This window comes from Sphaeramia orbicularis, chromosome 19, assembly GCF_902148855.1.
Source record: "Sphaeramia orbicularis chromosome 19, fSphaOr1.1, whole genome shotgun sequence".
Classification (NCBI taxonomy): domain Eukaryota; kingdom Metazoa; phylum Chordata; class Actinopteri; order Kurtiformes; family Apogonidae; genus Sphaeramia; species Sphaeramia orbicularis.
Genome location: NC_043975.1, coordinates 26,778,444 through 26,790,988, shown reverse-complemented (window position 1 = coordinate 26,790,988; position 12,545 = coordinate 26,778,444). Strand labels below are relative to the sequence as shown.

General features: G+C 36.4%; 1 protein-coding gene across 2 annotated transcripts in view; it reads right to left on the bottom strand.

Annotated features, from left to right (window-relative positions):
* Positions 1 to 12,545, bottom strand: part of LOC115410319 (transmembrane protein 150A-like) — a 35,965-nt gene that overhangs the window by 9,363 nt on the left and 14,057 nt on the right. For both annotated transcript variants that reach the window (XM_030121924.1, XM_030121925.1), the window contains exons 5-6: positions 7,050 to 7,117; positions 1,488 to 1,615 (exon numbers count right to left, since the gene is read on the bottom strand). In XM_030121924.1, coding sequence (XP_029977784.1) covers positions 1,488 to 1,615; positions 7,050 to 7,117 — 196 coding nt within the window. The remainder of the gene's footprint in view (positions 1 to 1,487; positions 1,616 to 7,049; positions 7,118 to 12,545) is intronic.

Below are 12,545 nucleotides of genomic sequence, written 5' to 3'. Positions count from 1 at the left end.
AAACAATGGTTATACAATCAAGTATTGACTCCTGTGTGTATCATGTGACTAAAACAGACAGTAAAGAAAACATGGAATGCCTAAAAGCACTGTTTTTGTCAGTACAATGCCATAGATATTGATGTAAGAACTGAAGTGATTTTGGTTATTATCAAGAAAACACGGAAAATGGCTAGATATCAGCTCTGAAATTAAACTCTTATGAGCTATTTTTGTTGTTATCATTATATTTGTCCAAACAAATGTACCTTTAGTTGTACCAGGCATTAAAATGAACAAGAAATTGAAGAAAACAAGGGGTGGTCTAATCATTTTTTCCAGGACTGTATAAAATGTCTTTCTCTTTACATCGCTCTAGAAAATTACCAAGCCAAAGGATACGCCACCCATTTAGTTAAGAACATGTCAAGGCATTTGGGCCGTTTGTTTCCAGTCAGAATAATTTCATCATAACACAAAATAACGGATTAGCCAGTAAAACAATTTAAATTCATATAAAACCAACTTATGATGAGAAAAACAGCAAAGTTAAGACAAAATTTTCAATCATTATGTCATAATATTACCTATACAGGGTGTCCCATAAGTCTCCATACATAGGAGACATAATACATATGGTTCTAACATGTATTTCTTTATATTTCTTCTTTATAGTTCTTCAGCAGTGGAGGACATGCATTGAAATGTGTTCCCAACAAAATGGCAGTCATATAGAGCATATTACATAAATAAAAATGATTTATGTCAAGAAACGTTTATTTTTCCTATGTATGGAGACTTATGGGACACCCTGTATTTGTTCACTTCTTCAGTGAGTCTTAGCAGTAGAGTAATAATACTTGTACAGTTGGATCTGCTTAGTGTTAGCTTAGTGCTGCAAAGTTTGTCATATTGGTTTGTTTGTTTTTATCAAATTATTAATGTCATATGCTGGTCTCAGAATGTTAGCTTGTTTTTTCCGTTTTTTTGGATATTTGCTTGTTTTTTGAATTGTGTTGTTTTTCCCGAAAACTGGTTTTGTTGCACTTTTAGCTGATGTTCCTCTGGTTACATGGATGTGTAGAATATGTATATTGCTACAAGCATCACGTAGCATTACCATGGCAACACAGACAGAACTGCAGCAGCTGGGTTTAAGCGGCAACCACAAAATGGGATGTTTCTCAGTTATCTCTGCTGTGAATCATGACTTTCTTTGCTTATAAAATTTTCTTGTAAATTGACAAACATCATATGTGTAAATTACTACAATTCAGACTGGAGCAAAAAATTCTATTTCACTACCAGTGATGTTTTTTTCTGAAACAATGTCATGAGGCAGAGGAGGGGGCACGACCTCTCTCTATATAGAATTATAATAAATCACCCCTAATAACTGAATGTATATAGAAATTAGAAACTACAAAGTAGATTCTGTTAAAATACCTGTTAGTTCGACTGAGGTTGGCCCCCATAAATCGGACAGACTGTGATTAGATTAGAATTACCTGGAAGTTTCCCACCATGATGAGCCCGGCAGCACAGATCCAACCTGTGGAAAGGCCCGCCGTGTTGAGGATACAGTTCTGGTGCTTCTCTATCACATGAGCGTAACGCAGAAGGCCAATCAGCATCACTGGAAAAACAAGTAACAAGAAGAAAGAAAAGATGACATGGAAATGTGAACCAGCTTTAAGGTCTATTTTCACTTTCTGAGCAGCGTGGCACTGTTTGATTCCAGGCTGAAATACTTTGGCAGATAATGGAAGAATTGTACTTTATTGTTAGAGGAATCACACATTCAGACAACTGTCAAGATTTGTTGAGTTTATACCCACTTAAAACTTTTTGATTGTGTCATATCAGTACCTGGACTCTTTTATGTTTGTCTTGTGTGTCATTTCCTGTTTTATTTTGTTAAATCCTCCTCTTGTGTCATGTCTGGTGTCTTTGCTTCCTCTCCCTGATTGTTTCACCTGTGTTGATTACCTGTCTCCGCCCTGATTTGTTCCACCTGTGTCTCATTGTCTTCCCTCCCTTCTGTGTATATAAGCCCTGTGTTTTCCCCTGTCCTGTGCCAGTTTGTATTCCTCCCTAGTGGTGTGTCTACCTACCAGTGTTTCTCTGATCCTGTTTGTCTGTCTGCCTGTTTGTTCCTGACCCGGATTGTTCCTCGTTTTTCTGAGCCTGCCTGACCCCCTCATCGGTACTTCTGCCTGATTCTGCCACACTGGTGTTCGACCCTTTGCCCGGATTCACGGTTAGTGCTTTTGCTTTTCCCCCCATGTACCGTTGCCTGTTTTTTAGACTTCCCGTGTATGACCTGGTCTGTCCCCTGACACTTCTCTGCTTGTTCCTAGTCGGGTTCCCCTCGTGTGCTCCCGACCCGGGCAGAGAGCTCCCTTTTCTGGATTCGGACGTTGTGACGAATCCACACAGCCTAACCTGCAAGGATTCTTTCAAGAAACCTTTTTGTGAACTGTTTTTCCTGTCCGTGTTAAATAAACACTCATTAACTGTATTCCTGTCTGTGGGTTGTGCATTTGGGTCCAAACCTTGTGTCACTGGTTCTAACAGATTGTTGGCAACATGTGAAACACACAAGTGTAATTTAGTTTCTTGGGGTTTTTTTTTTCTTGTTTTGTTTTTTTAGTGTAGTTTACTTCAAATATGCAACAAGACAAAGTAATCTTACTTAGTCCTTAGAAATAAAACAGGTAGTGAGAAGTCATGAAAAAAAAACTTATACATATACATGACTTCATTTGCACACTCAAAAAGGATTTGGAGGAAGTATAACTTATTTAATCCCACCCCTTTTCCACACAACAGTCTATCCTTTAGCTTCCTATCAGCAGAATATATGAAAAGTCAAGTCCCTTGGATCTTTTGTAAGTAATTAACCCTTTCATGCATGAATTGTGAGGACCTTAGTCAAGATTTTTTTCTTCAGTGTTTTCATTCCTCCTTAGGCATGAAAAAAACAATGCGATCAAGTTATCTTTTTTCTATGGAGTTACAAAAATATCCATGCATTTAATTTTTGAAGTAAAGAAACATGTTTAAAACCCAATATCAGAAAGTGAGATGAAAACAATGAAACAAAAACATTTTTAATGCTGCTAATCTGATGTCTTCTCACATTTTTAACATATTCTAATGCTACTAATTACTCACTTCATGGAGATAATATGCAAAAAAAAACCTTGTCTAACAAATAACAACTGATTTACGCTCAAACATGTTAGTGTAGATCAGGTTTATCAAGAACAGTAAAGTTACAGTAATGGTCTGAATGTCAGTGTATGGGATGGTGCATGAGTGTTCACTGTGTTGGCTGATATGGAACTAAAACATCAAAACCCATGAATATACAAGGGAACAGCTGGAGAAGAACTGTCCACTGGAGTGACCTATGCATGAAAGGGTTAACCTCACTTATCATCCTCACATATACACCCATAATGGCATACTGGAAAAGTAAATAAATAAGCACATACATACATACATAAATGCTGTTTTGCACTTAATATTTAATTGTGCACATGTCACATTGTCACGTCTTTCTATATAATGCACAGTCTATATTTATGTATATTTTATTGGTGTATGTTTCCATATAGCTTCATATTTCACCTGATGAATTGCTGTACTTTTACTACATGCAAAATGATGTCAATGCACAATCAATACTCTATATTTACATGCAGGTAAATTTATAGTCAGGACTGAAAAGCAGAGTAAGAACATCGAGGTCAAACGGCTCCAGAATCTTTAATGTAAAGTGATGATTGTGCAAATCTGTGTGTGCACAGATTCCTCCAGCCTGTTTACCAAACTGCAAAGCTTCAAAGCTTCACAGCAGTTTCACACCAGTCCTCCACATTTCCATCATGCCGATCACATCTGGCGCTCCTCACATATCAAACTGCAGGGAACGTGTGTTTTGCTGTTCATATTCTCAGTCCAGCAGTGAACACAGTGGTCAGTTTTTGATGTGATTAGAATCCTTAACTATGCTAAGGCTGTTTGTGCGTTTCACTGGCTGCAGCACAGCAAGAGATCTATTTTCTGATCCAACAATTACTATTCTTCTTCTATATCTGCGCTCGCACCACACCTTTGAGTTAAACAAACTCCTTCATAAACATAAACGGACTATTGTTTATAAGGGTGGAATGAAAAAGAGGAAAACTTTTGAAGTTGGTGAATCACAGCGTGTGCTTTCAACCAAATGTGTCTTACCTTACTTGCCTTACTGTTTAACCCCACGACCTTTGAACCCTTATGGGGGTAAAAGGACTCAGTGATATCAGTGTTTTTCACATTAGCAACAAAATTTTGCACAGTGTTACAAGGCTGTTGGCATGACATTCAGAAACATGAGATTTTAAAATAGAATCATAAGCTATAGAAAAAAGACAAAAATCCAGGCACTCACTTGGTTGTAAAAATTAGAGATTGTAAAAAGCCTTTATTTCACAGGGGCCTGTAAATTACAATTAGAGAATTAATTTACAGGCCCTCATGAAATAAAAACTTTTTACAATTTCTAATTTTTCCAACCAAGTGAGTGCCTGGATTTTTGTCTTTTTTCTATTGTTCACGCCCTCTCCATGAGCACCTCTGGTTTGTCTAATACTAGTAGCTCCCAGTGAAATAGTTTTTTTTTTTTGTCTTTTTATAATCATAAACTATTCATATATGTTCTTTATTTTACATTGTGGTATAAATATCAAACTCTGGCTTTGTCTTAGTTATGAGAAGTCCTAAAGAGTGGTAGCACATCTGTTAACGGCAACACTAAAAGAAAAATACCACCCACCGGAGAAAAAAAAAAAAAAGCCCCTGAACTGAGACAGGTTAATGTCCTTGTAAAATGTTCCCAAACCCCACCATTTTCTGAGAAGAACTATGAAAAACACATGTGGCCTGGTGAAAGGTCAAATAAATGATGACACTGTAATTGAATGACTGAGCAGACAGCAAATAGCTTCAGCTGAGAAACTCACCTAAGGCTTTTTAAGGTTTTTTAGTGCAACAGTGTACGGATCTGACTATACTGGTGCAAGAATGAACCTGCAAAAAAACTCTACTCCTTACCCTGAAACTTGAGTACACGTGTGCATTTTTTGATCGTACTGAAATGTTCCAATTAAAAGATAAAGGACGGTGTTGGTTTATCTTGTAAAGTTGGAAATTAGAGCAGCTTGCCAGGCAGAGATAAGCCCCAGTGATCAGTAACACTGCATTTATCCACTAAACTAGGATTCAGCCACTCTGAAAACCACATAAAAAATCTGACAGTACTGTTAAAATATTACAAAAAGCAAAAAAGGAATAAACTGTATGACGCTACTCCACTCTTAACAGAAAGTCACTTTGGTGCAAATCTTCTGTGTCTCTGATTAGAGTCATACAACTATTATTCTAACTCAGTCCTGTCTAATTGCGAAGTATATGAGGGTTTTAATGTGTAAAACCTTCCATTAGGACAAATTTTCAGGTTTGTAGACATTTGTAAAAACACATTATGCTTGGTCTTAAAACTTCATATAATCTGTATAAATTGCTATTAGAGTTTGTTAATTGTATAATAGGAGTACCCCAGGGGGATGGTCTATGTACAGACAGGAGGGTTTGAAAAATATATACCTAATGGAGAAAATTGCTTTTCAATAAATCAACAAATACCAATTACAATAATCAAATTATCTCAACTGATAATGGTACAACTATTGAAAGAGTCTCTGAATACAAGTATTTTGGGATTTGGATCGACAGCAAACTTACATTTAAATATCATATATCTAACCTAGTAACTAAATTGAGACAAAAGGTGTTTTTTTCTGCTCCTGTTTGTAAGTAGATGTCTTTGTTTTTAGTTCATCTTTAACACTTTTTGGTACTTCTGATATGACATTGTATGTTTCAAATATTTTGTGTTTTAAATCCTTAATTCCATTTTATTTTACCTCCAGCTCCTCCTGTTTTTAAGTAGACTTCTCTGTTTTTAATTCGTCTTTGTCACTTTTACTTTACGGTATTTCTGATATGTGATCGTATGTTTCAAATGTTTTGTTTTGTCTTGGCTATGTTGTAAATGATGTTACGTCCTCAATATATCTCCAAGTTTAAATAAAGGTTATGAAATGAAATGAAATGAAATATGATTACAGCTCAACTTCTTTTGAAATTTGAGCAGTTTAGTAATATTTAGGCCCCGGTAATCAACCATTTCGGTTGGACAAAATAATATTTTATGTCTGTGAATAACTGTTAGGCTGCTGTATTTAATTGTAATTGTCACCGTCTGGGTTTTTTTTTTTTGGGGGGGGGGGGGGGGGGGGGTAGATTGAAAATTAAGGATTTCCACTGATTTCTACTGTACTGGCTGCCGAGTATTCTGATGTGTTCAAAAGATGTCAACTATGATGCACATTTATTTAAGTACAATATTTTCAAAATAAATAAATAAATAAGCAAAACTTCATGTAATCTTTGAAGACCATTGTTAGCTTTTTGTGGTAACTTTCTGAGGCACAAGTTATAACTTTAAGTAAAAAAAAAAAAAAAAAAGTAAAATGTACATTCAGGGTAATAAATCCTGAACAAAAAATAGGATAAAGTTGCTTTGGTGCACAGCAGGACGCAGGAGCTGCCCTGATGGTCAAACGGGTGGGTCATGTGAGGCACAGAAGGGCAGAGTAAAAAAGCATCATTCATGGCATAGAGTACATTTTCCTTTCAGGGAGGGGGGTAATGTGGGACCTGGCAGTCGGTTCTGGGGAACAGAGACTTGGCTGGAGCCATTACAGCTGAAAAAACAAGTCTGCAGTCTGGAGTTCACAGAGCCCCGTTTAACTGAGAACAGCATGTTGGGTGAATGTGAAAAAAAAAAAGTAATGTAGCGCTTCGACCTCTGTGCAGATGTAGATAGTTCTGTTTACTTATTCAGCCTGGGTGGAATTGTATATCTTTCCTTTAATACAGGCTGAATGCTTAATTCCCAAACATACTTGTGATTGCATAGTTTTAAACAACTTCCATCCACATGCATTGAGACTTACCCATAAAAGACCCAGTGCTGCAAATAAGACTGAAGAAGCAGCTTTCAGGAGGCAGGGTCCCACACTTACTGCAGTAGGAACAGAAATGAAAAGCAGTTAATATGAGCCGGTGTTAAAGTTAAACTCAAAAGTAAAGTGAAACGTCACAGAATGAGAGTTTCAAGTCAGATCTTTGACAAGTCTCTGTTCATCTACATTGATGCGTTGCTGACAGTGAGGGCTGGTATTATGTATTTATGTCAGGATCATTTTGTGAACACAATATCTGAAAGACATTTTTAGATTCCCTGAGATAATTAAAAAAAAAACCTGGTGCAAAGGTCAACTTGATGAATTGATAACAATGTGGTGGATACAGGTCAAAGTTCAACAAATGAAGTCCATAATTCAGATAAGATGAGACAAGACAAGACAAGATAAGACAAGATATGACAAAGATAAGATAAGATAAGATGAGACGAGACAAGATATAAGACAAGACAAAGATAAGACAAGACAAGATAAGATAAGTTAAGATGAGATGAGATGAGATGAGATGAAACGAGACAAGATACGATAAGATAAGACAAAGATAAGATATGACAAAGATAAGATAAGATCAGATAAAATCAGATAAGACAAGACTATTTATCCCACAGTGGAGAAATTTCACAGTTCAGCAAAAGACAGGTATAAAAACCACAAACAAGTGAAGAATGAATAATATAAAAAGAAAAAGAAATTTGTTATTTATATAAATATCTGTGTTAATAAAGGATTACAATTAAAAATTAAACATTATATACATGTACATGGTGTGATATGGAAGGGGGTGTCACTGGGAACGGTTACAGATATATCATTATGACATTATTTCAAACAAAAGAAAATGAAATGATGACGTGATGATATTTTACATCCAAAAGGTCAAAGATCAGCTTCACTGTGATATCGTAAACAGAAAAAAACCCACTTTTATTATCATTTTTTACCTTTATTTAACCAGGAAGTCCCATTGAGATTAGGAAAAAAAAAACATTATTCATACTCAACGACCATTATTCATACTTTATTACTGCAATAGTTCATCCTACAAATGGTGGTTCCCTCAGAACAGAGGTGGGGCCAACAGTTTTATGAAACGCTGCCTCTTCTTTGTGGAATGATTTACAGAACGATCTGAAATTGTCTGAACATGTTACTTTGGGGGAGTTTAAGTCTATTTTAAAGGCTCAACAAAACAATACTATCAGTCATTAACATAAGATAGGATGAAACTTTATCCATCCAATAATGGGGAAATTCACTGATTAAAGCAGCAACAGGATAGAGTGCAGGATGAAGTAATTCCCTTTACATCTGCACTGAAATCACAGTTGAACTCATTCTTTATTAATCTTAAATGTAGTTTTATTTTATATCACCAGTTACTGTATTTATTTGTGTAACATATGAGAGTTGTATGCTTGTTTTGTCTTAATATATTGGTATAACTATGTCTATGCTGTTCCGTAGGCCACGCCACACTTGGAAAAGACATTTTTCCTGGTTAAAACTGATATATTTAAACACTTACTGATTTTTTCAACTAAAAATTCGATTTTCAATTTCGATTTCAATTCGGGCTGGTGGTGGCATTTTAGCCATTTTTGTGTGCAGCCCACAATGTAACGCACTGCTCGCACTCTGGCGTGTGATGATGTTTGAGAGGTGCTGAAATAAGTTGGTTGTGCTGCTGTTTTTGACAGATACCGCCTTCAGGTAGAGTTTGCAGCGAGGAATGGTTTGGTCTTCATCGGAAACTTCAAACACTTGGAAAAGACATTTTTCCTGGTTAAATAACGGATATATTTAAACATTCACTGAGAGCAGGATTCAACATCTGTGGCTTTGCAAATTAGCGCCAGCAGAGAAGTTGTTTGCTGTGGCATTAAAATAACTAAACACATTCAGAATAAAATACCACATACACACACGTAGGTGTGTCCTGGTCAAAAGCTGCCATTTTTAGGATGTGGCTGTAGCTCAGAGGTTACTGTTGTTCTTTCATGTAGGGAGAGAGACTTTGGAAACTGGAACACATATCAGACAGGAGGAAGCCTGATGGTTAGGATTATTCTACCAGAACCAGAACATACAGAGAGGAGAGAATGAGGGGATATCTTTGGACACAGTTTAACCCATAAAGACCCAAACAGCCACTGGTGACCAAAACCATCTACCGATCTAAAACGTTAAATAACATCTAATCCACTAATCCTATCAATCCATATAAATAATTGGTGTAAAATACAGTTATTCTTCTTTTCATTGTCATCAGATATCACCCATTTGGACATTCAGAGGCTCTGTAGTTATCATGGAAACACCGTCATCTTCTACACCACTGACTCACCAGTAAAACCCATGGAGTTGGATCAATGACAGAAGTTGTAGATGCTTGTTTTTATGCTCAGTCATTGATATCCTTGCTGAAAATGTCATTTTTTCTTCATTTTTTTCTGTTGTAAAATAATAACTTTTAAATCTACTCTGAGATTTTATGAGCATCTACACGATCAGTAAATTAAATATAGGGGAAAATATCTGATTTACACAAATAAAGGAAAACTACAGAGGATTAGATGGTAATAAATAATGGTAAATCACTCAAAGCTGCGGGAGACTTTCGTAACCAATTTTTCATTAAATCTGTAAAACCTCAGTCATTGCCTAAGTATCACAAATCTGTAAGTCTTTCTGTGATTACTCACCTGAATCTCTTGCATTACGGTGAACAATTTCAAAGTGCCATCCACCATAAACAGTCCATATGTTTACAAACTGAGCCGGGAGGTCACTCGGGCATCTTCAGAATTTTGTAGTGATGTGCATTGTGGGAAGTGAAGGCTCGCGCAGCTGCCTGACAGCAGCAGCTGGAACAGACACGATCGAAAACAGCAGGAGCTCCCTTCCCATTATGCATATTCCTCCAGCCATTTCTGCATTTCCGCGTGTTTGTTTCATCCATATAATACCATATGGTCACACTGCCGCTGTCAGGTGGCTGCGAGAACCTCCGTTTCCCACAATGCAACAGATGCACAATCACCTCCCGAGTCGGTTGTAAACACACGGTTTGTTTATGGTGGATGGCGCTTCGAAATTGTTCACCGTAATGCAAGAGATTCAGGTGAGTAATCATAGAACGACTTACAGATTCATGATACTTAGGCTATGACTGAGGTTTTACAGATTTGATGAAAAATTGGTCATGAAAGTCTCCCGCACCTTTAAGAAAAATTTAATATAGAGAGAAATTCATTTGGGAACTGACACAATAGTAGCACTGGGTCTTTATGGGTTAAGCAAGAATGGATATAAACGAACAAGAACACGGATATAAACTACAACTAGGGCTTGGCAATATGTCAAATTAATTCAATTAATCAAGGTTTTTGCATGAAAAAACAATCACAAAATTGAACATTATTACTGTTGAAAATTCAACCTGGTTACTACTTGTACTGTAATGTATTAACTGAGATACAGCACTCAGATACAGCATATACTGTAGCTTTAGTCAAGAAAGTGTATTTTGGATCATGTTGCGTCTTCAGTTTATCCATAATATAGGTGCCATATGCATGGTTTGTGTAACTGATAGTAATTTCAGTTCTGTTATTAATTAATGATTAGTAATTTTATAATTTAATGGCATTTAAAAAGGTCTTACATGATTGTAATTTAATATTTGCATTATTATTTGCACGGTCATGGTATTTTGGTTATTTCATGTCAATGTACAGACAAGTTACTAAGGATAAAAATAAGAGCCTGTAGCTTTCAGAAGGTGGGGTGAGCTGGGGGGTGCTACATGCCTGGGGGGTATATAGCATTAGAGCAGACTGTGTGGATAAGTTTGTATATATTTTGGTCGTGTTTGGACAGAAAACATACGCAGTGAATTCCTGTATGTATTTTACTTTTTATTTTTCGTATTTTGTTCAATAAATCTGAGAAGACAAACTTCTGTGGAGGACACACTTTTTACAACACGAGTCAGCCATAAGCTCCGGTGGAAGGTTTTATTGGAAAACCTAGAAATGACATTGAAAAAACAAAAAGAAATCAAGTTTTAATTTTTTTGGCCATATCGTGCAGCCCATACTCTAACTTCAGCTTGACTGTTTGGTGGATGTTGTTAATGTGCTGCGTTTAGGCTGGAAAAAAATACACCGAAGCCCATGTGCTGTATGTGTCCCCAGTTGATCTGTGGCATTAAAATAGTTTTCATGGGAAAGATGTTTGGCAGAAAAGGTCTATAAATGGTAAATAACAGCCTTGTTGAGTGGTTGAGGAAGTAATGATGCAGTCTGCTGAGATCTTTATCAACAAATCAGAAGAGTTCAACCCAAACATAAGGGGTTTCTGAAGATTTCTACTGGAGAATGAACCACAGATGGATCCATGACTCTGTAAATCCTCTTGTTCATCCTTCTCCATGTTTATATTTTAGGGTCGGTGAGGTGTCGTTTGTAAAAGCAGTGAAGGATCTGCTACATAAAACAAAAGTGTTCCTTCCTGTTGAGGTGCAGAGGTCCCCTTCCACCTGACTGTAGACTTCAGTCGGGCAAGTGTGGACTTGAAACGCAGCTGCTCTGACTATTATAAGTAAAACCTTTTTGTCTGTCACTCACTTCTTTGGATGTTGAACTTTACATTCTTCAGTAACAGTAATCAGTGGGATGATGACTCATTTAGTGTGCAACAGTTTTCAATTCCGTTTGCAACTCTTTAATGTCTATAAATCCTTTTTCTCAAACAATGGCCAAACACGACAAAGTGTCTGCATAAAAATGGGAAAAGAGTTTTAAAGGGAGCAGAAATAATGTGACTATTTATTGCTTGAAAACTAAACCAGACGCTACAGAACATAGAAAAATGTCTGGCGGAAACCACAGACCACAACAGCACAATCAGCCAAGCAAGTCTGTATTCAATATCATGTGATTGAATTGCGTTATTTAGGATTGTTTGAGGTGAAAGAGGATCCTCGATGGATTTTGTCATTGATTTATAACTGTGGTTTTAAACAATAGCACCAATGGAGGATATTCATTGTTAACCATTTTATAGTGCACTCATAGAAATACTCTGAAATTCAAAATTTTAACCTTAGTGTGTTATTGAAGGACATAAAGAGACTATGACTTTTGTGAAATTTTTCAAAATTTTTTATTGTTATGCAGAAAATCAAGGTCAATGAAGTTACCATATTTGGTTCCTTACCCATAAAGAGCAAAAAAAAAAAAAATCCAAGAAGTGGTGCCAGGCACATCAAACCCCACCCTTTCCACATATTGTAACTTATTAATAGAATAAACTTTATTTGCTATTTGCACAGATACGCAGCAGTATAGGTACATCGGAATTCTTGTGCATTTTTTTTTTCTTAGGGAAACGCACAAGAATTCCGATGTACCTATATTGCTACAGTATGTATCTGTGCAAATGTCAAATAAAGTCTATTCTATT